This window comes from Miniopterus natalensis, chromosome 3 (genome assembly GCF_054644295.1).
Source record: "Miniopterus natalensis isolate mMinNat1 chromosome 3, mMinNat1.hap1, whole genome shotgun sequence".
NCBI lineage: Eukaryota > Metazoa > Chordata > Mammalia > Chiroptera > Miniopteridae > Miniopterus > Miniopterus natalensis.
Window position 1 is genome coordinate 37698305 of NC_142083.1, and position 25862 is coordinate 37724166.

At 39.4% G+C, this 25862-nt stretch overlaps 1 protein-coding gene across 2 annotated transcripts in view; it reads right to left on the minus strand.

Moving 5' to 3' along the window:
• FAM169A (family with sequence similarity 169 member A) overlaps positions 1 to 22153 on the minus strand; it is a 46205-nt gene extending 24052 nt beyond the window's left edge. The window contains exons 1-5 of one of the 2 annotated variants that reach the window (XM_087815413.1): positions 22086 to 22153; positions 9495 to 9629; positions 8127 to 8226; positions 7728 to 7813; positions 5594 to 5765 (exon numbers count right to left, since the gene is read on the minus strand). In XM_087815413.1, coding sequence (XP_087671539.1) covers positions 5594 to 5765; positions 7728 to 7813; positions 8127 to 8226; positions 9495 to 9626 — 490 coding nt within the window. In that variant the 5' untranslated portion in view covers positions 9627 to 9629; positions 22086 to 22153. Of the gene's footprint in view, positions 1 to 5593; positions 5766 to 7727; positions 7814 to 8126; positions 8227 to 9494; positions 9630 to 22085 lie in introns of those variants that run through there. The other variant, XM_016205255.2, reaches the window with a different exon arrangement.
• Positions 22154 to 25862: the final 3709 nt, after the last annotated feature.

The window sequence follows — 25862 nt, forward strand, 5'->3', positions numbered from 1 at the left end:
AGCTTCCACTGAAATAACAATGGGCATTCTTGTTTTATTTTGTTTTGCTTTTCATAAGCTATGAGGGTTTTTTTTAGTTTTCTAGTTAGAACAGCTCTTTTGACAGGTGGATGTGATCACTACAGGTCCCATGAGGATTTATAAAGTTCAGCTAGTTTTGTGAGACATTAATAAGACTCTGGGAATAGTTCCATTTCATAAAATGCTCAGTTTTTAATCAGTTTTACATGAACATTGTTTACAGTACAATAGCCCTATAAGACTCTTTGGGGAATAAGCAATCCTTTGACTGCCTCCCTGCTCCAAACACACAAACACATTCTCCATTCTCGAGAAAACAGCACTTTGAAATCGTTTAACTGATATTTTTGGTTTTTAATTCCACATCTCCAAATAACTTACTACTTTTTGATTTTTCCATTTTAGGCACAATCTACCGACTTCCGAGTATGGAAATGACTATTTAGCTGTTACATAAATTCACTCTAATTCCAATTCCACCATAAACATACTTCCTAAATATGTCCCACGCCATTACCCCAATACAGTGATTTGTAATTTGGTCAGATCAATTTTCAGTATTTACACTATGAGTGTATACATTTATATACTTTTGACAACTGAGCCATGTAGTAGGATCATTTATCTTTTCCTGCACTGCTTTTTGATTTGCCTTAATAATGGTTTGTCACTATTACTGACCTCTGATCCCCCAAAGCCTCCTATAACTGTGTAAATCTACTTTGATAGGGTCAAACACATCAGGTATTCCATATTCTTGAATCAATGTTTCAGAGCTTGCTTTCTTTTAATCCTCACCCAAGGATATGTTTTTATTGATTTTTAGGGACAGACAGAGAAACATGGATGTTAGAGAGAAGCATCAATCAGTTGCTTTCCCTACATGCCCCAACCAGGGATCAAACCTGCAATCTTTTGGTGTCTGGGACAACACTCCAATTAACTGAGCTGCCCAGCCAGGCTGTCCCAGAGCTTTCTGACCTGTTACAATCTAGATCAATCTCTAGAAAAGGGTTGTCTAAAACTTCTCTAATGGTGAAATTGTATATATATATTCTGTTCAATGTGGTAGCCACTAGTCACATTGTAAGTGGCTACTGAACACATACAAAGTGGCTAGGATAATTGAAAATTTTAATTTTTAATTATACTTAATTTTAATTTTCATTAAATGGCCAATTAAAGCTAGTGGTTACTAATCTGGGCAGAGCTGCTCCAGGACTATTACATAATTATGATATGGGGATATATTTTCCTTAGTTTCCTGATCGGTTATCTTTCTTTCTGGGTTTATCTCCTTATTTTGGTAGAGCATTAACTCTACTTACTAGCTTCCTGAAAAATGGTGGAGATATATATTTTTTTTAATTAACCATCTAAAAATTTCCTTCTTTTACTCCCATACTTCACTGATAATTTGAGCACTGAATTATACTGGAAATCACTTTCCCTCAGGATCTTAAAGCCACTGTGCCACTTGTGGTATTCAGTGTTACTGCTGAGAAATACAATCTGAGTCTTCATCCTTTGTATACATTTTTCACTTGCTGGAGGTTTACAGTCTTTTCTTTATTTCAGATGTTCTGATAGTTCATAATAATTGATCTCTGTGTGGGTCTATTTTAATTCATCATGATGGATGTTCATTGGGCCCTTTTAAACTGGAAATGCACGTTCCGTAGTTCTGAGATATGTTCTTGGATTATTTCATTGGCGATTTCTTCCCTCCCAGTTTCTGTTTTCTTCTTCTGAAACATCCTTAATGGTCCTTCAGACCATTCCTCTAATTTTTATATTTTCTTTCCTATTTTCCCTCATTTATGGTTTACTGTTGCTTTTTTGCTCTCCTTTCTGATCAATTTCCTCAACTTTGATCTTTTAATACATCATTTCATGAATGTAATAGCTACTCTACTCTCACCTTCCAAAAATTGAGTTTATTGTTTTTGCAGTATCTCTTTCAAAAAGTTTTTATTCTTTTTTGTTTTGATCTCCATCTTTCACACGAGTGGCTTTCCCCAACTAAGCTGTTTATACTTAGGAATGAGATTAAAAAGCACGTTAGAAGTTCCGTGTGCGTGGTGGTGGTTGCTGACAATGAGCTTCATGGAGAGATGATGCAGCTAAAACCTTTCCCAGGGCTACCACTTACACTGGTAATTTTCAATTTTTTTTTTCTTGGCCAAGACAAATACCTCAAAGGAAACTTTCTTGCTCATGTAACCATTAAATAATTTTGAAATATCATGTATTCACATATCTTTGGTAACATCTAAAATTTTCACCTTAACTTTCAATGATTACAAAGGATGTAATTTCTAGCATATTACCAATGTCAACTTTTTTAAAACTTTATTTTAAAAATAATTTTAGACTCATAAAAAGTTGCAAAAATATAGAAAGGGTTGCCATATACCCTTCACCCAGCTTCCCTAATGTTAACATCTCACAGAGCCAAGTACTATTATCAAAACCAGGAAGTCAATACTGATAAAATACTATTAACTAAATTGCATATCTTATACCAATTTCACCAGTTTTTCCACTGATATTCTTTTTCTGTTTCAGGATCTAATCTAGGATCCCATAATGCATTTAATGTCTCCTTAATTTCTGGTTTTTGGTAATTCCTCCATCTTTTCTTGTCTTTCATGATGTTGATACTTTTCGAGATTACTCATCAGTTATATTGTAGAATAACCTTCAATTTGTATTTGTCTAGTGTTTTCTCATGATAAAATTGAGGTTATGCATTTTGGGCAAAAATACCACAGATACCATGTTATGCCCTTCTGGGGTCCATGATATTAGTATGTCTTATTCCTGGTGATATTAACCATGATGTTTGGTTAACATGATGTCTGCCGGTATTCTCTATGTAAATTTACTATTTTTCCCTTTGCAATTAACCAACAATATTGTCTTAAAGAAAAACAAAATTTATTACATTAACCTTTTAAATGTATCAAATGGACCCTAAAAACTATTATCAATTTTATGACTGTCAGCATGCATTGAATAAACTATTCCTTTACTATTGAACTAATCATTCTTTAACACTCAAAATTCTACACTGTTCCCTTTTCCACTTGAACTATTATTTCTATTATATTTATTCTACAGACTGTTATCCTATATAATGTATTTCTATACGTGAAAGTTTACTGATTATCCAATCATTCTCTGTAAAAATATATCTGTATATAAGTATAAAATTTTTAAATTTCTTGTGACCATTAGGTTCCAAGTATCAACCCAAAAGAAATTCTAAATTATCGTTGTAGTTAATTTTAGTACATGATGGATCAAAACACAAGTATATTATATATTTGAAAAACTAAGCAGTAAGCAAAAAAGTTAAATTCTACTGAAAATACACCTCTTAATGAAATATAGGGCTTACCTTTTTTTCACTTATATGTCCATGAATGAATATTACTTACTACCAGAATGAGACAAGGTTCAGCATTAACCCTATTCCTATTTTTTTTTTAATTTTTATAGATAAAAGTGTTTAATAACTGTAAACAAGACCAGAAAACCTTTTGACATAGTGGTGGTGTTACTCAATCTGAGCTCGCTTAGAGTTTTATGTCAGATATCACACAATAACCTAGTGCAAAAAACTATTTTTAATAACCTGACATCTACCTAACCCAAAAAATAAACAAACAATAAGTCCCTCACAGTGATCTCTTACTTCAGGCAAAAAAGAATTTACATAGTTTAAGTTTCACTGTACTGTAATAGAATTTAACCTCAGAAACAAAGCCTCCTTTTATATATAAAGCCTATTTTTACGTCCCAACTATTATCCCCATTCACTGTTTTGCTATTTAATTACAAAGTCGTAAGTAATAAGTGATTGCATAAGGCTTTCACTCAACTAGAACTTTATTTAATAAAGAGTTCTTTTTCTGATATGTATGTAGGAAGTACTTCTATCACAAAGTGTTTTAGTATTTGTTTTGGACAGTTTTTCCAAAACATTTTATGTTTGGGTTTCCTTTGTGTTAAAAAAATGTACATTTCCAGATTAAATTAAATGGTTACTGATCCAAAGGCTAGTATAAGCACACCTAATTCCACTGTCATCTGGTAGGGGAAAGCCAGAGCGTAAAGTGAGAACAAAAATAGTAAAGATGTAAAGCAATTAGCAGAGAGGTGTCAAAGGTACTAAAAGTGGTAGAAAAGTAGCACTTGGAAGCTCTAAGATATAAAATTGAGTTAACAACCAGAACAAACAAAAATAAAGGTCAGGTCTCAGAGGAGAGGAGGAACCCCAAATGTACATAAAATGAAGAGGAACACACTCCTGGAATCAAATGCTGATCATCAATACTAGAAGGGGAACGCTATGCCCTTTAACTGTGGGTCTTTCGTCTAAAGCAAGCTCTAAACAAAAAAGTGAAAAAAGTAATATGTGCTCGAAATATCTATGAGCTAATTTCAGATAGGAAACTCCCCTGGAGCCAGAGTGAAAAGTGAAAAGCTGCCATTCCCATAGAAATTATCTTGCATAAATTAAAGCATAAAGAAATTAAACCACACCTCAGCCCCAAACTTGCTAAAACGTTTTAAAACAACGTGATGCCTTTTATGCAATGCAGCAGCAAGCTTCCATTTAACAAACAGTATTATTCTGTCCTTGTATAATGATCTCTTTCTGGAGTTACATGAATCATTGATTTTATTTCAAATTTATACAAGAATAAAACAGAATATTAAAGGAGAACCAAAGTATTTACTAAACAACAAAACCATTTTAAACTCTAGGTCACAGTTTTTTATTGTTGAGAAAAAGTGGCCTTACTTTTACTGACTGTGTGCATAACCTCATCATAAATGGTTACCAATTATGTGATTAAGATACCGGTCACAACTGTTCAAATCAGCGGTGAATTCCATATGACCTTTACACTGGATCTGACCAGAAGAGCTAAGTTTGGAAGGTTTGAAATGCAAAAAAGACAGAAAAATGTGAGTGTTCTCAGTCAGGGAAAGGTCTTTTGGTCAAGGTACAGAACAAGGTCAACTTTGTTATTTGGTAATTTGTATACATGGAGTAAGCAGGTTAGATCTTTCTGGCTCCAGTACATCTAGACAGCAAGTGAGCAGGAAAACAGGTCAAACAAGATGAAGCTACACTGGTCTCTTAGGAGTAGGGTATAGTTGAGTCTTAGGATCAGAAATACAAACTTTAGAAGATTTCGCAATTTCAAAAGCTGTTTTTCATGGTAATTAGCAAAGCTGCTAATTATTAATATGTCAAGCTAAATCTGCGGCACTAAGCAGAAAGAGGTATGCACTTGGATCCACAGCTAAACAAGAGTTTAAAGGGAGCCAGAAATGGTGGTAACAGCAGAATCACAGTAAACGACCTTTAAATAAAGGGAAGAACATGGGAAAAGATGGACAAATTTGAGGCTCAATCAAAATATTCTCCCCCAAAATACTAAGTAAAATCACTTCAATTTATACTCGAGATTCATTTAAAAGGGATACTGATACAGTTGGGGTCTGAAAAGGGGGTTTCCATCACACACAGTTTAAGTAACATATAAAGACTCACCTGTAGGCTTAACTGAGTAAAACCCAATGGCCTCTCCTTTTTTCCATAGAATCTTAGCATAATCAGTACTGCTATGACACAGGAACGGGATCTCACTTCTCTCCATTTCCTGTTTTCTATAAATAATTCGATTCAGAACATACAGGACCACTCTCTCTCCAAGAGTTCTCACCTACAAAAAGAGTCGAACACCAGGCACAACAGTTACAATAGGCACCAACTGAGAGGTGCTATTTACCGCACTCCCTTCGTCCTACCTACACTGGCATTCAGAGCACTTTGAATACATTCAAGATGATTTGTAAAACATTTCATCATCACAGAGATAAAGCTAATCATCCATGCCAATAACAATCCATTTCTATGCACACATATTATGGATGAATACTGCCTCAGCAAAATTCTAAAACAGGCAAAACGAGTTTCCAGTGCACCAATCCCCAGCATCTCCTCTTTAGCATTCAGCGTTTTCTTTCTGCTTCCAGCTGCCCTGAGCAGGTCTCAACCACCTTAACTGCCGCCTCCACCACCTCTACTGTTTCAACCCTTTTTCACCCAGTTCAGCCTCCACATTAAAAAGAAAAAAAGGAAAAAAGGCTTCATGTTATCCCCTGAAGGCATTAAGACCAATTACCTTATTTGATGAGCAAAGCTGTAATAATGCTCCTGGGGAAGGAATCTTCTCATCTTTTCCAGGTAAAATGTTCATTTAACAGTTGTGTTTTTGTTGTCTAACTATAAGGAATACCCACCCCCTTGGCCACACGCACACATATATACTCCTCAGCCGGGCAAGTGATGACAGTGGCACCAGGGAAGTCTAGTGAAAACATACCTGGGGTAATCACAGAATGGAAACTGAGCCGCACTTCTTACGTGCAGGGCTACATGATCACAGGGCCCCCCTTACCAACTTTCTGACATCAAACAGTAGGGTTTTCCCCAACAGCCATCTTTCACTGCTAAAAACAAGAGTTCTATCCATAGACTCCTTAAAGAGAAACAAGAGTGCCCTCTAATTAGCTAAGTGGAGAGAGAAAGCATTACCCATACACACACTACTCTCAAAAACATCCCTAGTAGATCTCCAATACTAAACAACACATGAAATGACAAAGCTCGTTGGCTTTTAAGGCAACCCATTCCTCCCCTGAACAGCTCTGATCAGCATAATATTCTTCCTCATACTGAGCAAAAATCTATTTCCCAAAGATATGCTTTGCTATTCTGGAGCCACAAGGCCTACAAATATCTGAAGAGAACCATAATATTCCCCTGAATTTTATACCAATGCTAAATAATTGAAAGACTAATCTAATGCAACTTGGGGTACTTTTGCCATTCCAGTCCCCATCTTTGAAATTGTTCCAGATCCCTAATATCTGTCTTCATGATGGCATGCAGATAATTACAGATATAAACATTGAAGATATTGCTAAGACAATGGGGCTTTTCTGCATAAACTTGAGGTTTTTAAATAAGCTTTCTTGCTAACCTTTTACTTCTAATTAGCTCACGCCCACTCTTTTTCATATGTGCTGCTCTTTCAGTTTGCTCTTCATGGATACGTGGTGCAGTCAATTTTTTTAGCCTGTGGGCACTACTTTACATTTATCCCTATTTATTTTCATCTTGTTAGATCCTTCCTTTCTGTTTCTTAATTCTGCCTTTCACAGGCTGGTTCTTCCATTCAGCACTGTGGCATGCAGAATTGACACATCTTCTTCTAAGTTTATGAAATGGTGACCAGGGCAGAAAAAAGAGAAAGTTTTGCAGTATGTTGCTGAGAACCTCCCAACATGGCCCTGCTGATAAGCAAGTTTCCTGGTCAGTGTCTCCTAGAGACAGAGAACCTAAGCGACCACACACAGAGAGAACTAGCTTTTTCTCTACCTAACAAGAAAATCAGAAGCTAAAGTTGCTATGGGTGACTACAGTTCAAGTAACCCATAAGCATTCATTCTTTCTCACCCAACTCTCACACACCTTTAGAACAATGAAACTCTAAGGGTTTAATATAACCTGGTTATAATAAAATGGAGAAGAGCTCAGTAACTTCAAAAACTATCACTGTCTATGAGAAACATACTTGTGAGATGGCCAAGAAAGGCTTAAAATTATAGGATCTTATTACCTGCTTAAGCCCCTCTCTAGAAGGGACAGATGTTTTCACAATATCATCAATAGCCCACCACTGATCAGCAAGGTAAAATGCCACAGCTAAAACAGAATAAATGATAATATTAACATTTAAGTCTTAAGTCTTCAAGTACATAACATTACCATTTTGTAAGGTTTATACAGATACCCTTAAGTATACCCATACTTTTATAATACAACGTTGCCCCATTTATACCATTTTTATTTCACTAATTAAACATTTAATTGTAAGCAATTAAGAATTATATTTCCCTAAATTTATAGTTTGAAACAGTTTTCTTTTTTTAAATTCCTTCATGTAGTTACCATTTAACAAATTTCTAATTGTTTGGAGAAAAACTCCTCAGTCTTAAAGATTAAGCAAAAAAGAGACCTGTGAGTGAGTCCTCAGGTGAAAAAAGAGCAAGAATTTTCTGGGTCTGGTCTCCACCATAAAGAGGTACAAAGCCTACATTTGACAGGCTAATGGGAATCTGAAATGAAAATTAATTAAAAATTAATGAAGAGTATGTTAAGAAAATATAGGACAAAAACACCATGATGCTACCAAAATATTAACTTTTCCTCCATTAATGCTAATTATGTAACTTCATTTCATAGAGATATTTCTAGTCTAAAAAAAAGTAAATCAAAATTCCCTTTTGCAGGAAGATTATTATCTTGGAAAAATGAAAGTTTAAGGAGCCACAAGTCTAAATAAAAATGAAACAATGATATGATCCATAAAGTCATTAAAACAACTATAGTTTTCATCTGTTATTTAGACTATTAGAGGGGAAGGGGATTCTAATTTCTAGTAAAAGATACCAGACAGGTAAATTTTTTTCCTATCTTTTGGAGATACATACAATACTTTAAAATTTTTCTGCTTCATCAATCCAACACTAATCCCTCATTTACAGGCAATATTGCAATTCAGAGAATTATAAAATACTGGTACTAGAGGAAACTTCAAGAATCCTTTACATCAACATAATTTTCCAGAAGAAAAATCTAAGGCCTAGAGGTCGGAGAATTTGCATACCATCAAGTTCACAGTGGAATTCTCATGATTCCAATTCTAAGGATGTATTACAAGATACCACAGCTTTCTAATTTGAAAGTTTCATTTTAATACTTTAGAAAAGGGAAGGTCTGTGACACAAAATTGTGTAATTTAGTGATTTGCTGATTTTTTATTAAAAAAAAAATTCTAATATCACAAATTCCAAATCTAAAGAAAATTTAACTGAGTTAGCTCAAATATGGTAACCAGTCTTAGGAAAATTGGTAAACTACTTAATTCTAAAGGCACAACACAAATATTAAGCAATAACCTGTAGCATTTCTTTTTAAAACCTGATCATGCTACTATACTGTACTAACCAATCAGAATTTTTATCCATTTCACTGATGTCTTCTGATACAAATTTCAAAAGTGTTACTTAACACTTTAAAATGATAAAAAATAGCCCGGCCGGACGTGGCTCAGTGGTTGAGCATCGACCTAGGATCCAGGCGACAGGGGTTCGATTCCCGGTCAGGGCATATGCCCGTATTGCGGGCTGCAGCCGATCAATGACTCTCTCATCATTGATGTTTCTATCTCTCTCTCCCTCTCCTTTCCTCTCTCTGAAATCAATATATATTTTAAATAAATTAATTAATTAAATAAAATAAAATGATAAAAAATAAAAGGGTACTCATTCTATGTATAAACTCAACTGAAAAGACTAATAAAAATCACCACAGAACACCTTACCGTAATATTGAGAAGAGAAAAACACTCAGGATTTTCAGGGTCCCCACACCTTAGGTCTGACATATAATCTTCGGCAGAATTTTCCAATTCCTCGTGACTGCAATTATCCAGCATGTCCACAGGGAATGCCATCCTCTTGAAGAAACAACATGGGACAAGATGTTTCAGAATATGAAATGCTAGCTTCCTTTTCTCATCAAAAAACTTTTTATAGTAATGTTTCAACATTTCATTGTAGAGAGCTCTTTTTCACTATGCCAAGCCAGACTACAACTTGGCTTGCTAACTTAATATATGTCAAAAAGAAAACTTTTAAATATTATTCATTTGAGTTAAAAAGAAAACAGGAATTAATGGTAATTCTTTAAATGATATAAATATATTTATACAGGTATAGAATTTACATATAAACACACGAAAATATATACACATATACCTGTTAACATTACAAGTCATTATAAAAGGGGAGAAGGAAACTTTTTGGAATAGAAATGTTCTATAACTGCACTGTAGTGATGGTTGCTACACCATACAAATTTACTTTAAAAACATCATTGAATTGTACAGTTGCAATGAGTAAATGTTATATATGTAAATTACCTCTCTCATAAATGGAGCTGTTCTAAAAAAAACAAAAACCAGCACCTTAATGGGAAAACACTAAACATTTTCCCACTAAAGTCAGGAAAATGACTCCACCTTGTATAACATTATATAGGTACTCACCAGTACAATTAACCTAGAGGCATAACACTTGGGTATGGGTGTATGTGGAACTATCTCTACCCCAATTGCAAATAATATATGTAATTGAAAACCCCAAAAGAATCAATGGGAAAACTATTCCAAACAAGACAATGTAGTAAAACAGCAGGATATAGTTACACACAGAAATCAAACCCTCATATGTACAATAATAACCAGCAAAAGAAATCATGAATGAAAAAAATGAAGTAAAAGTAGAAAAGAAGACCCCATTTACAACTGCAAAAATAAAGGGCTTAAAATTAACAAAATAAACAATACAAACCCTATATAAGGAATACGACATTCCTGAAAGAAGGGAACAGGAAAGACAAACCACATTCTAGGAAAGGAAGGTTCAACATCATAAAAACAGCAGTACTCCCTAAAATGATCTACTAATTTAATGCAATGCTAATGAAAATACCTTTAGGGTTTTATTTTTTTTCCCCCCAAAGAAAAACAAGGTGATTGTAAAATTAATTTGAAAGAATAAATAGAAGAAAAGCTAGAAAAATCCTAAAAAGACAGAGCAACGACTGGAGAAAGATACGAGTCCTGTCAGATATTAAAACATGTTACTGCCTGGCCGGCATGGCTCAGCGGCTGAGCATCGATCCTAGGACCCAGGAGATCGCGATTCGATTCCCAGTCAGGGCACATGCTCGGGTTGCAGGCTCGATCTTCGGGGGGATCGTGCAGGAGGCAACCGATCAATGACTCCCTCATCACTGTTTCTCTCTCTCTCTCCCTCTCCCTTCCTCTCTGAAATCAATAAATATATACACATAAAAAGAAAAACAAACATATTACTAAACTGTAACTAAATGTGATACAGGTATAGGAATGAACATACCAATGGAACAAGATACAGAAACAGACCCTAATGCCATGGAAACTGAGTATATGATTAAGGAGCTATCTCCATTAAGTGGAGAAAGGACTTTATAATAGACAGTATTGTTTCATTGGTCTGTACTACAATGTTTAAATGGGACATTAATTTTGTCCATTTGTGAGCTTCTTATATCTGATACCATCTATTTTGTCAACTCTTTTCACTCAACCTTATTTGTGAGAAACACAAGTGTTGCGTCCATCAGTTAATGTTTTTTTTATTGCTGTGGTACTCATTCCATCACATACAAATACAATTTACTTATCCATTCTACAGCTAATGGGCATTTGCGCTGTTTTGAGCATTCCTGCTTGAGTATTTTGGTGAATATATATAAATAATCAATGGTGTTAGGTCTGCATACCCACACTAACCCATCTATCTAAAAGTAAGTGAGACAGACACATGCATCTGGATGTGATGAACAAGAAAAACCTGATCCAAATCTAATCAAGCCATTGGACAAACGTGAAATGACACCTTAAGTACGCAGCCAGTCAAATTTAGAATAACCCAGTTTCTTCAATAAATATACAGCACGGAGTTTAAAGAAAAGAGTGGAAACTAATGAACCTTAAGACACTTAAGCCCTGGCAGGTATATCCAATGGTTAGCGCGCCGGCCTGTGCACAGGTGGGTCTGGGGTTTGATTCCCAGTCAAGGGCATGTACCTGGGTTGTTGGTTTGCTCCCTGACTCCGGCTGGGGCACAGTGGGGCCCGTCAACGTGCATCTCTCACATGATGCTTCTCCCTCTTTCTCTCCCCCCTCCCCCCACTCCCCTTCCCTCTCCCAGAAAACAATAGAAAAAATATCCTCAGGTGAAGATTAAAAACAAACCAAAAAAAACCACTTAAGAGACATAGCAATGAGATGCATTGTGGGGGATTCTGATTTGTGTACTCTTGAAGATTTCCATGATAAAAAGGAACTGGAGAGTATTATGCTGAGCAAAATAAGCCAGTCAGAGAAAGACAACTATCACATGATCTCACTTATGTGTGGAATCTAATGAACAAAATAAACTGAGAAACAAAATAGATCCAGAGGCATGGACGCATGGAACAGACTGACCGATCTGAGAGGGAAGGAGGGGGCGGGTGGCCGGGGAGAGATCAACCAAAGAACTTCCAGGCGTATGTGCATAACCCGTGGGCACAGACAACATTGAGGTGAAGGCCTGGGAGGCGGGGTGGACGGGGCAAATGGGGGGGAAAGGGGACATCTGTAATACTTTTAACAATAAAGATGTATTTTTAAAAGGACTTAAATAAAAAATAAACATATGATCACCCTAGCCGGTCTGGCTCAGTGATTAGAGCATCGACCTGCGGACCGAAGGGTCCCGGGTTCAATTCCAGCCACGGGCATGTACCTCTCAGCTGCAGGCTCGATCCCTGGTTAGGGCTTGTGCGGGAGGCAAACAATCAATGTGTCTCTCACATCCATGTTTCTCCCTCTCTCTCTGCCCCTTCCACTCTTTGAAAAGCAATGGGAAAAATATTCTCTGGTGAGGATTAAAAACATAAAAATAAAAATAAACATACGATCTATACCAAAATCTACGCTACTAGTTCTTAAAGAAGACATAAAACTAGCATAGGTTATTTTGTTGTAAAACTTCCCTACTTCATATTTACCCAAAATAAAAACTGCAGGGCCCAACTACTATATTTGTCAATAACCTCTTCAATTTTGACTTAAAAAATAATAAAGGGAAAAGGCAGAAGAAAAACAGTTGAGAAAATAAAAATTTATTTGTCTCTGAAGTCATTCTTCAGAGAAGAATTTTGTCACATCTATTTTATCACAACAAATTTATTAGTAGGCAAGAAACTGAAAACCTAATGAAAATATGAGATCAACATGTAAAAGTCAGGACAGACATATACTAACAGTTATATATAGTTAAATATAAATTTTTTTAAATAAATTTTTATCTATTTTTTAATACTCACCCGAAGGTATGTTTTTATTGATTTTTAGTAAGGGTAAGGGGGAGAGAGAGAGAGAAATATCGATGTGTGAGAGAAACGCTAATCAGTTGATCAGTGGCCTCCCGTAGGAGCTCCAACCAGGGATTGAACCCACAACCTAGGCATGCACCCTGACCAGAAATCGAACCCAAAACCTTTTGGTGTACAGGACGACGCTCCAACCAACTGAGCCACCCAGCCAGCGCTAAAAATATTTTTCTGAATTTTGAAGATACAATGATAATGAGAAACTTATTTTTTATCATCATCCGAAATCCTGGTCGTAGGACTTTAAAACCTGGTGTACATGATTGGGAGTCTAATTTTATACAAATATGTATTTTTTAATCAAATTGATTTTTAAAATTTTTAAAATCAAAACCTAGAAATAGAATACACAAAAATATCCTATCTGTTAGTAAACATAAATGTCTAAATAAAAGGAGAAAGCAAGAAAAATTTGTGAAACATTTATAAAAGCAATGCTATGGGATTTCCAGCCAATTATAAAACAGAAAAAAAAACTGTGACTTTCAAGAGAGAGCAACCAGAAGCTTACATAAATTAAGATGTTATAGTTAGAAAAGTATCAAAATAAAACAGTAGCTCTATTGAAAGGAAGCTTATTTGTTATTTTGGGCAAATCTTTGTATCTCTATCAAAGTCAATATGCAAAAGCAAACTAAAGAAATAGAACACTATGTTCTCAAGTCAGATCTAAAACAATTCTAATGAAGATTAAAATTTTAGATGAAACCAAATACACAAAACAAATGGTCAACAGCAGATGGGAGAAAAAGCATAATTAGGACACTAGTTAAGAGAATGTATTAACTGTTTTCCTCTCTTCTAGACAAGATCTCAGCTTTGTGTGTAAGTAAAATATTAAGATCATTTAATATACCCTACCACTGACTAGATGAAGCTCAAGGATTAGTATCACAGTATTTTCCTTAAACCAACTCAAAAGATTCTCCTGAATATCAGCTACCAAAACAAGGTATGAATGAAACACATTTAAAAATTTCATTTGCTGAGAGTAATCACAACCTAAAGGATGAGATGTAGATTAATGCATGACGACTGATGCCAAAAACGTGGTCCACAGAAGCACTGTTGATTACAATCACACAGAAATAACACAGCATTCTAGGCAAGGGACACAGAAGGGAAAAGAGCCTGATACATAGCAAATGGATGGGTGACTCTCACCTACTGTTACATAGTCCTTAGATTTTAAATACTGCCATGTTTAAATAGCATTTTTTTTAGTCTTACTTATTATTTTTAGTTTTATTCATATTGCATAAAGAACCCAAAAGTATAGCCCAGAATAAGAGAATTATAGGGTAGTGAGTAGTCTTAGAGGTCATAGCTTCTTACCTAATACTCTTTAGCTATATCTGGCCCATCCTGCTAGTGAGTGGCAGTGTGGAGACTGGAACATGGGCCAGGTCTCACTAAGCCATTGATCTTGCCTCTATCCTAGTGTTGGCTGAACTTCAATTATCTGATACCACCTTCAAAATTTTTTCCAGTGTGTCTATATCACTACTTAATATTTTTCTCAATTCACTTTTTTAAACACACACCTCTCATCCCATTTCCTACTCCCTCCCCTTTTAATCTGGTAAAATATACACAAAAAATTTACCATTTTAACCCTTTCTATGTTTACAATTCAGTGGCAATAAGTACATTCACACTGTTGTACAACCTTCCCCACCTCCCTTTCCAGAACTATGAACCCACTAAACAATAATTCCCCATTCCTGTTCCCTCAGTCCCTGATAACCACCATTCTACTTTCTGCCTCTATGAATTTGCCTATTCTAGGAACCTCATAAGTGCAATCACAATAATTGTCTTTCTGTGTCTGGCTTATTTCACTTAACATAATGGTTTCAAGCTTCATCCATGTTGCAGCCTGTATCAGAATCTCAACTCGCTTTTTTAGAAACATTTCATTCACTTTAAACTATAAAACCTATGAAACCACCCATTTGAAATATTAGATTATACATTTTTAAAATCAGCATTATGATTTCTAAGTATCATCATTTAAATGTTCACCTGAATGCTAATTAAAAAACCTCTCCTAAATCACCAGTAGTATATAGTACACTTTAGAAAACACTGTACTATCCATATGGGATTGTACCATAGGATGGCACTACTACAGATCAAAGGCAAAGAGACTAAATTAATTGAAGTGTAAAACAAAAATTCATTATCTTTCATTCTTAAACCTTCTTAGATTGAGGTTTTTCAATAGAAAAATAATCACTTCTAGGTTTTTTTTATTATTAGTCAGAGATTATTCATATATATGTATATATCTATATATATAATGCAAAATGAAACCAAATCTAGTGTTCCTGAATTACGACCATTTAAATACTCTGAAATTTGAATAAAGAGCATTCCTGGGGGCGGGGGGGGGGGGGGGGAACTTCACTTAGTTAGAAGTTGTGGTTTCTGAATACAGTTTAAAGCCAGTGGCCCCAGCAGGGCAGCTCAACTGGCTAGAGCGTCCTCCCACACACCAAGCAGGGTGCAGGTTTGTTTCCAGGCCAGGGCACCTGCCTAGATTTCCATCCCATGTGGGAGGCAACCAATTAATGTCTCTCTCTCTCTCTCTCTTTCTCTCTCCCTCCCTTTCTCCCCACCCCCCACCCCAGTCCACCCATCCATCAGTCCATCCATCATTCCCTCCCTTTCTCTCACTCTAAAATCAATAAACATATCCTTGGGTGGGGATTAAAAAATAAATAAAGACAACTATAGCATCATAGTTTCACACGAAATGTAAAAACATTTCCCTAATCTCAAGGTTCAGGCACACACAGATACCCCTTCTAAAATATTTTTTACAATCTGTCCTTAAATCTTTTGTTACTAGTCACTCACAATGCTCAATTTTATTGGCTAGTCACCTATTCATATTTAAAGAAAGATGAAAGAACTAGAAATTACTGTAACTCAGTAACAGGAGGAGTGACTATATAGCAGACTTTAAAGAGATTGTTGCATATACTATATATTGAAGTACATCTATCTGCTGTATTCTACAGATGAAGCAGAGCTTTACAGATAAAAAAGACTTGGCCAACGTCATACCACTAGTGGGGCTGGAAGAGTATGAATCCAAACAACCCAATATACCTTCCAATATAATTATTTTACTCAATTTGCAAAATCAAATATCACAGTATTTATCATGGTGTAATTAAATTTTCTTTCATAAGATATGGTAAGAATCACCTTGTTATTGAGTATTCTATTCACACATTACACCAAAAAGAGCATTAAAATTGTAATTCTATGACCTTGGTTCCTGGGTCAGTTCTGCTACTAAGGATCTCTTTGACCCTGACCCTTTTTAGGCTCCTGTACTCTCATTGGTAATGTGACAAAACTGGACAAGATAATCCTAAGGAACTTTCCACCTCTAAATACTAACAATTGTTTATTTTTAAAAAATACTGGTTAACTCAAGAGTGCGTAATTAGCCCTGTGGTGGTTCTGCTACAGTTTAGAGGCCAGTTAAAAGGGTGGTAAGGTTCTGGAGAAAAATTAGGTTGCTATGATAAACCACTCGCATCTCCCCATTTTTGATTGTTTTTTAAGCTTGTGTTCTATGTTACATAACTGTAATGCTGTCAGGTCAAATTTTGTCAAGCACTTTATGCTCTGCCCATGAGATAAACCATGGCCTGACTAGATTCTACATGGGTGAGAAAGCTTAATGTTGCCTTCAGTGAACTGGCTCATCAACAAATGTTCACAGAATGGACAGTGAAGTGTAAAAAGTGTCCAAATTAATTTATAAATTAGGCAAAGGGTATGCTCATTAACCCTGACTAACTTGTACAAAAACATACTCAGACCTCTTCCTTATGTAAGAGCTCTAAGATGCCCATCAGCTATTTTACATTCATCTTTTAATAATTTCCCTTTTCCTGAAAAATTATGTCACTATTTGAAAGAATGACTACTCTTAACAATATAAAAAAGTTAGAAAAAATAATTCCTGTTATTGTGATTTATTCCCTACTTAATATTAATTACTAGATGTCAACTATACTCCAAAAAGGGGGAACATATTTTATAAGTTCAGTTCCTAAATTATTTCAGGATTCTTATAGGTTATTGCTATTATTTAGGGGTTTTAGGGGAAAGGGAAAATCTCAAAAATATGAATAATTTAGAGCTGAGAAAATTCTTAGAGAACAAATAATTATCTCAACCAACCCAAGTCAGGATGCTACCTCTCCCGACTGTCTCCCCAACACTGAAAAAAGGTTAGGTGTCCCGGCAACATAGCTGTCAGTGCTCTCAACCTTGTACACAAAAAGCCTTATTATGATTCCTCTCTAGGTTCTTCCCTCTTTTCTCCCTAACATCATTTCCTTCCTTAACTAACCTAGCTCCTGTGCTGCACAGCTCAACTGATCTATCTTACTTACCTTCTCAGCCCTCCAGCCCTCCTGTCCTACACAAAGCCCTAAATCCTAGATTAATCCTCCTCTGTACTTACAGCTGAGTTTTTAGTACAACAAAAATGAAACCACTGAACAGACTGTTCCAGTGATCAAATCTCAGGTGGGCTCAACACTGCTCAGCAATCCTTGTCAGTCTTCTGGGAAATGAAAAAGATTTGATTGCATATGGTTACGGACTACCTACAAGTTCATGGGTAGGGGAGCAAAAAGCTAAGTGCGGTTCCCATCTGCTGCCTGTTTTTACTCCAAGTAGAAGTCAAAATCATCTTTTGAAGTCACAATCACTGAGCCGACAGTGGTACACGTACTTCATGGCCCAGATCACTGAACACGGTTTATAATCTCACAGAAGCAGTTTACAAACTCGTGAAAGCCAAACTAAGATCCTTAAAGGGAATCCTACTTGAGTAGCAAATAAAGTCCCAACTCTTCAGTCTGTATTCCTGGCCTTTTTTAAAAAATTGAATTTACTGGGGTGACACTGGTGTGTAAAGCCATACTGTTTTCCTGGCCTTTTATGTTCTGTCCTCAATTTATTTTCCTAGCATCCCTTCCACTACTTCTCTTTATATACTTCTCTTAATTCTCTTGGTAAATCTAACTACTTGCCATTCTCGGCATGCTTTCTGGCTTCCATTAGCATCTTTTTTTTTAGAGGGCCTTTCCCTCTATCTCTGCCTGTTGAAGGACCGTCTATTGCTTTTCATCTAGCAGCAGACCTTTACATGTCTTTCATCTGTGGACGGTCTTCCTCCTGGCAATAGTGTGTGATTTTATTTATTTTTTCCATCACCATTTATCACCCCCCTATACCCTCTTCCACCTCCCCCACCTCCCATCACCACACTGTTGTCTGAGACCATGAATTCTTTCTTTTTTTTCTTTTTTGCTCACTCCACCACCCCCAACACCTCCTAAATGGGATTCTTCCCTTATCATTACATTGATATTATTATTCTTCAGGCCTCCAATAACCTCTCAACTCCCTAATTCAATGGACTCTTTTCATTCCCACTCCTCTCAATGTTACAGCAGCCCAGACCCAACTGACCACTTTCTACTGCTTAAAAGTTCCTCTCCTTCCTGGGAAAACACTCTCTCCCAATTCTACTTCTTAGTTTCTTTCCCTCCTCAGTTTTTTTCATCAACTGAACCCTCTCCTCTGCACAACCCATACATGTAGGGTTCTCCCCACCCACGCAACCTGATACTTTTTAAGAAATGCAATTTACTAAATGAATTTGTTCCCTATTCACATTTATAAAAATCTTTGTGCATTTACATTTTATGGAATGTTTAACATTTTAATCCACAATACTTCACTAAACTATAAATCCCATGATAGTGGGGTGTACTTGTTTTTGTGCCCCATAACATACAACAGACATTCGGTGCTTGAATTAATGAAAGCTATCTTTTGTGTAGCCTAAAACTAACATATCACTGGAGCAGGAAGTAACTAAACTGGTATTCTTTTTTCAAAAAAAAAAGTATATGGTAAATCACAATCTTTCTGGCTCAAAGAATAGGTTGGGCTAGGTGAGTAGATCCCTCCTACAGAGCAGATAAACCTGGTATAAAATCTCAGATAGCAGCTCTAAAATCCAATGAGTCTAATAATTCTTTGATATCTTTAGCAAATTATCAGCTTTTCCCTGATTCTTTTTAAATCATCATATCTTTTCCTTAATAAATTCAACCTTGAGTGATTTCATTGTTATTGTCATAGAGGACTGTGAAATACCTTCACTACCAATGAAGCATACCAAATTTAGAACTTTAATTTCAGGGTTAAATATACAAAGGATCAGAAGCCTAATGGTATGTGAAAAGAAAATCACCTTAAACGCAATAGTCGTGCAACTCCTTTTTTTCAATTTAGAATCAGAAAATCTTAGAAATGGAAAAGAACATGAAAGTTTTGTTTACCTTCTTACCCAACCAACAGTCCCTTCTACAGAATCCTTGATATTTTTCAAACCTCTGCCCAAATATTCAATCCTCTTATGTTCTCATTACCTTTAAAAAGTAAATCTTTTTGCATTTTTAAGCATATGACTAAACATAACATACATAAGGCTTTAAAGGGGTTTGTTAGGTGGGAGCTAATGGATAAAAACATTAGATCTTTTTTCTTTTCAACTTCTCAACCACTGATAAAATAATACTCAAAATCTCAAGCTATGTTAAAGATTAAAAAAACACCAAGATCGCCCAGCCAGGCGTGGCTCAGGGGTTGAGCGTTGACCTAGGATCCAGGCGATCGGGGTTCAATTCCTGGTCAGGGCATATGCCTGGTTGCAGGCTTGATCAATGACTCTCTCATCATTGATGTTTCTCTCTCTCTCCCCCTCTCCTTTCCTCTCTCTGAAATCAATAAACACATATTTAAAAAAAAAACACACAAAAAAAACCACACCAAGATCACTTCAAAACTCAATTAAATACAACAGTACCAATTCTAAGAACCTCTCTGATGTGTATATTAACATAATCAATGTAAACGTGTAGCAATTCTGTTTGGCTCAGCCATGAGCTTGATGGAAAGAACAATCTCATTCCCCATGGACTAGGATAGGTCCCTAGCAGACTATCTTTGCTCACTTAAATTCCCTAAAACAAGACTGCTCTCTCAATGTCCAAGGTCTCTTTCATCTCCATAATTCCCCCCAGAGAACAGGTCATTAATGAGAGGCATAACATTGCTGTGAGGGATGGTGCATGATATGGAATCACTAGAGAATTCATGGGAAAGTCAACTAATCAGAAAAAAAGGTTTACAGTAATTTAATAAGGAGGGTGACATTGAAATTTACTCTCAAAAGCAACTAATTACAAAATATTTTGTTTTCTCCAAATCAGTTAGGCCCTTTGTTTGATGTCTGTCGTACCTTTGCTAGAGAAATGATACAATTAATTGATAATGATTCCCAATCCTATTTCAAAGGTCAGACTAACTGGGAACTTTTTAGAACCTAAAATCCACAGGTAAAGCATTTTAGGTAATAATCACTCAGGCAGCAGGATGCTGCTGCGATTCATGTAAGATATTTCTAAGTTCCCTAAACCCGCCTCATCGTATTCAAAGAGAGGAGTACACTAGGGCAGCTCCGGGCACTGTGACAGGCTGTGACAGTCTACCTCTGCTTGCACTGGAGGGCTTCACAAACAGCCTTCCAGGTTCCTCTCACCACCGCATTTCCCTGTCCTCTCCTCCTCACCCCCACGTTGGAAAAATAAAAACAAACCCAAGGCTTAGTCTGGTCCGTACTGGTCACTAAAAATCTTTCATCTTGTTGGAGGAAAATAAAATATAGTTTGCAAAGATAACCTGTACACCTTGCGTGCAATAAATAAATAAATGCAAGCAGACGACACACTCCACATCGAACCCAGATCCATTCTGCTGAATTCCCTCCGGGGCCCAAATACGTGTATTATGCAACAGCCACCATTCCAGAGTTTAATCCCTGTCTGTGAAGCAGTGATAAAATACAAATGGCATGAGTATAATCCACTAGGTACCTAAGTGCATTTACGACATAAACAACAATTAGCAAATTCTCAGGAACCTTGATAGTGACAAACTGCGTGCAACAGTTGAGAATCCTCATTACAACTTTTCTTTCCAGTAGTCCTTTCAGTAGCCTGCCCCTCCGGCCCGATGCCCTCAAGAATCCCCGCTCGTGCGCATTTCCACTGAGGTTTTCAAAGGCTCTCCCAAAGGGGCAGGGGCAGGCATCAGGTGGTTATCCTAAAGCCTACTCCGGGAAGGTACCCACACCGACTTCCAGAAGCTGAAAAGCAAGATGCCTCATCGTCTCTCCCAAAGGCCAGCACAGGGAGGCCATGCCCGCGGGTCCCCGAGCCACAGCAGCCCCGCGCTCCGCCGTCGCCTGGGCGCGGGCTCCGAGCTAGACCGAGCGCGCCGCCGCCAGCCGCGGTCCAGGGCGCGTGTCCACCGCCCGGCTCCGAAGGGGGGTAAAGGCCCGGGAGGTGGTCCGAGCACCCCTGGCCGCCCCCTCCGAGGGTGACCCGCGCCTACCGGCTGCAGTCCCACACCTGACCAGGTCGGCTTCTCCCCAGGCCACGGCGTCCACGCGCGCCGAGAGCTCCAGGCGGGGGCCGGGGCCGGGGCCGGGCGGGGAGGGGGCTCGGCTCGCGCCGCGGGGAATGGGCGCGCGCCGGCGGCGAGCGCGGCAGGAGGCGGGGGCCTTCGCTCGACAAAATGGTGGCGCCGACTCGGAGGCCCGCGCACCTGGGGGCGCGCCACACGCCCCCCCCCCCGGGGGGACCCGGCCGGCCGCCAGCCGCTGGACGCGCGCCCCGGGCCCGGGCAGCCGGCGTGGGCCTGCGCCACGGCCGAGCCCGCAGCCCACGGCCGGCGTCGCCAGCCGCGGGGCCCGGGGCCGGTGGAAGCAGCCTGGGCCTCGGCCCGCGGCCCCGCCGAGCGCGGGCGGCACACTCACCTCGGACGTGCCCGCGGAGCCCGGGAGGGAGGCGGAGCCGCGGGAATGAATGGAGCCGGTGACCGCTCGCTGGCGACCCCCTCGCGGCTGCCGGGGCGGGTGCGGCCGCCTCCCCTTCGCCCCAGACGCCCGGCTCCTGGTCGGCGGGTCGGCCGCAGCCCCCCGCGCCCTCCGCCGGCGTGACGCACTCGCGCCGCAGCGCCCGCAGCCTGTGCCGCCGCGCGCCGCGCCCACCGCGAATCCCCCCGCCCGCCCCGCCCGGCGCCGGGGACGCCGCCCGGCCTCCCTGCGGGCCTCGGCGCCGCGCAGGTGCGGGCCCGGCCAACCGGGGGCGCCGCACCGCCCCCGCCTCGCCGCCGCCACCGCCCCCTCCGCGCCCCGCCGCCGTGGCTAGGCGGCGCGCGGCGCCCCAGCGCGGGGCAGTGGCTCGGTGCTAAAGGGCGACCTTGGCGTAGACACAGAAATAGGTGCGGGTAGGCTGCGGGGACGCCGCCGCGCCATTTGCGCCTCCCTCCAGCGTCCACACTCGCAGAACCCCGTCCGCACCCCCAGCGCGGCGCGGGCCCTCCGGGAATTTACCCGGGTGGGCGAGACCATCCCGGCCCCGGGCGGGGGGCGGGGGGAACATTCCAACCTCGGGGCGGCGCGAGCCCCGCGGGCCCCCGCGCTGCCACCTCCTTCCCAAACCCACTGCCACCGAGCAAGACGCGGGGGAAGGGAAGTCGAGCTCCAGCCAGTCTGGAGGAGCCCGAGAGCCTGGACTTCCATCTTGAGATAACAAGGACCCACCAAATTCCTGTGTTCACGTTCCTCTTCCAGAATCTGGTACCGGGGCGCTAACCCTGGCCCCCAAGGGCGCCGGCTCCACCCCCCTCCCTCCCCCAACTCTCCCCACCCGCCTCAGCGCGCGGGGCGCTTTGCTAATTCCATTCCCGCGACGAAAGGTAACCCCTGAAGCCCTGAAAGCAAGGTAGACTTCTTAGACGTAATGCAAGTCATGGTGTAAATGTGTTTAGTAAAGGTCTTGAGGGAGAGTATTGCGTGTAAGAAATTTTAAGTCTTCCTTTTACAGTGTGTCAACTCCGGAAAATAAACGCAGCTTATCCAGTAGACTGGAATTTCTTTCGTTCCTCGGAAATATTTAGCAATCACAATGCCAAGCTCTTACGAATTTACCCCAAATAATACCTGTTGATAGAGGTTTGTTTGATTCAGATATTTTAAAAAATCAAATAGGCTTTCCTGCCTCGAGTTCCTCCCGAGACTCACTCACATCTGTTGCTTGAGGCGGCTTTCCGTGTGCAAGGCACGCCACCGGCTTCCTCTGTCCGGGACACAGCAAGCCCTGCGGCCGCGCCTGCCCCTGCGAGGCCGCGAGCTCCAGCCGCCGAAGAACGGGAAGGAAGGCCTGGCCCGGCCGCGTGGCTCAGCGGGTGAGCGCCGGCCTAGGATCCAGGCGATCGGGGTTCGAGTCCCGGTCAGGGCACCTGGCCCGGTTGCGGGCTGCAGCCCATCCGTGACTCTCTCATCATTGATGTTTCTATCTCTCTCTCCCTCTCCCTTCCTCTCTGTGAAATCAATAAAGATATATTAAAAGAAAAGAAAAAGAAAAGTCTGTATCGGATTGATACGTGCAACCAAAATACTTTGAAATATGCTTCGAACCTTTTCGTCTGAAAAGTGTTTCAGAGTTGTTAACCTTAACAATAAAAAAATAAAAAGCTGAAGTGAGAGGCAGCAGGCTTGTATTTGAGATCGAAGAATAGCTATTCCAGAAGCACTGATTCAGGCAGAAACCCAAATAGTGTTTCGATTATGGGGTGAAGGCAGAGGGTTTTTTATGAGAAAAGGAAGAGAAATAATTACATGAATAGAAAGAAGGAATTTCTATTGGTGCTAATAAGCTAAGTTATTCTTTGGCTTTACATGGCTGTTTACTGATCGTAAAAAAAGTCATTATCAGTCCTCTGTAGGAAGTCAGCTCTGTAGGCTTCAAGGAGTTAAGAGGTGCAATGCAGTTCCTCTGGAAAGGCTGCCCAGACCCCATTTAAAAATGGTTCCATTTAAAAATAAATAAATAATAAAATAAAATAAAATGGTTCCATTTATGCGGACTTTTTGCAGAGTTCAGGGTTACTGCTTCGCTTTAGTTGTTATTTTGTTAACTTATAAGCAGAAGGAAACATGTTAAGAGCTCTCGTTGCGTTTTTAGTATATATTAAAAGGGGACTGGGGCCATCCTAAGAGAAGCTTGCCACAACACTGGATTTTGGAAGTTGGTACAAATGACTCAGAAAAGACCCTTAAATTGCAGTGCAAAAGAGGAATTCATAATGGCTGTCTTTGACCGCTAACAAATTGCCCGGCACTTTACTAACTTCTTTGTGGAAATTAACTCATTTAATCCTTATAACTATCCTTCAAGGCACATGCTGAGGTTATCCCCACAGAGAAACTAAGTAATTTGCCCCTAGTTACACAGCTAATAACCCTGGCAGTTTGGCTCAAGAGCATACTCCGTTAACCAGTATTCTATACCACCTTTCATGGGCACAAAATCATACGCCATATGGTAGAATTTTACTTTTGAAGCCCTAAGACATACTAAATGCCCAATGCCTTCATGTTGAAATGATTTCTTATATCTAGTATTATTTTCCTGGACAGGAAGAGAGAATTAAACACTGAGAAGACTCGTAAGACTTCCTCTGATAATATATTAAGCAAAATTGTATAGTTTTTGAAAACCAAAAAGAAAACTTTTCACATCTTTTGAGGGTAATTGCTCTCCAAGGTGTTTTTGTTGTTTTTTTTAGGGTTCAGGAGCACAGTTATAAGTTTTATGAATATTTATTTAGTAAATGGAAGAAACACATTTTCTTAGAAAAGATTCATCACCATCTTTGACTCTCCATTACACTTACATGGGTAGAACTAGGATCCAATATAGACAGTATATGTTTTAAATTCATAAAATCACAGTAAGAAGATTTTAATGACTGTGGTAGCCCAGGTACTTCTAACTAGATCTGAGCTATTAGCCAGTTAGTTAACTAATGAGCTAATAATGGGGAAATAAGGCAATCTTTTTTACTTGCATTAGAAGAAAAGGGTCCCCATATCCTAGGATGCTTCATTTCTTCCTCTGGTATATAAAACATGTCACAGGAATGCTTTGGGGATTAAAAATAGTGCCGGCGGGTTTTCTTTATCCAACGCTGCTACTACCCGCAGATTTCAAATTCCTGAGTGATACTAAGCACCCAAAGAACAAGAGAAATAACAGGTTTGAGAAGCCAGGTTATATTGTTTCTTCTGCTTTGGTTTCATATGAGGTAGAAGTTTAAGGACATAGTGTTTAGTAAGTTTAGTTTGGGTTTAAGAGAAATAACATGGGGTATTTTTTTTACATTACTAATGAAAAATTACATACTACGTCCATGGCAGAAACTGCAAGTTGCCTAGTCAGTATCCATTCTACGCTTTTATTTGACAGACCCAGTTTTGCTCGGGGGCAGTGTGCCCGAGGCACTATGCTCAACCCACCCTGTGTGTGATAAAGTCATGAATGGACAGGCAGAGAGCAGGCCACGGGCTGAGGACTCCAGGACAACGGCTTACTGGGGTGTCAGGAAACGAGGCTGGGGAACCTGGAGAAACAGGCAGGGCCTGTTCCTAAGATTATCCTTTTGAAAAGCCCTGGGCAGCCATGGTAAGGAGGATGGACTCGGTGTGGAAGGCAGTGGAGAGCCATGTGGGGCGGTGAGCTTCAGAGCG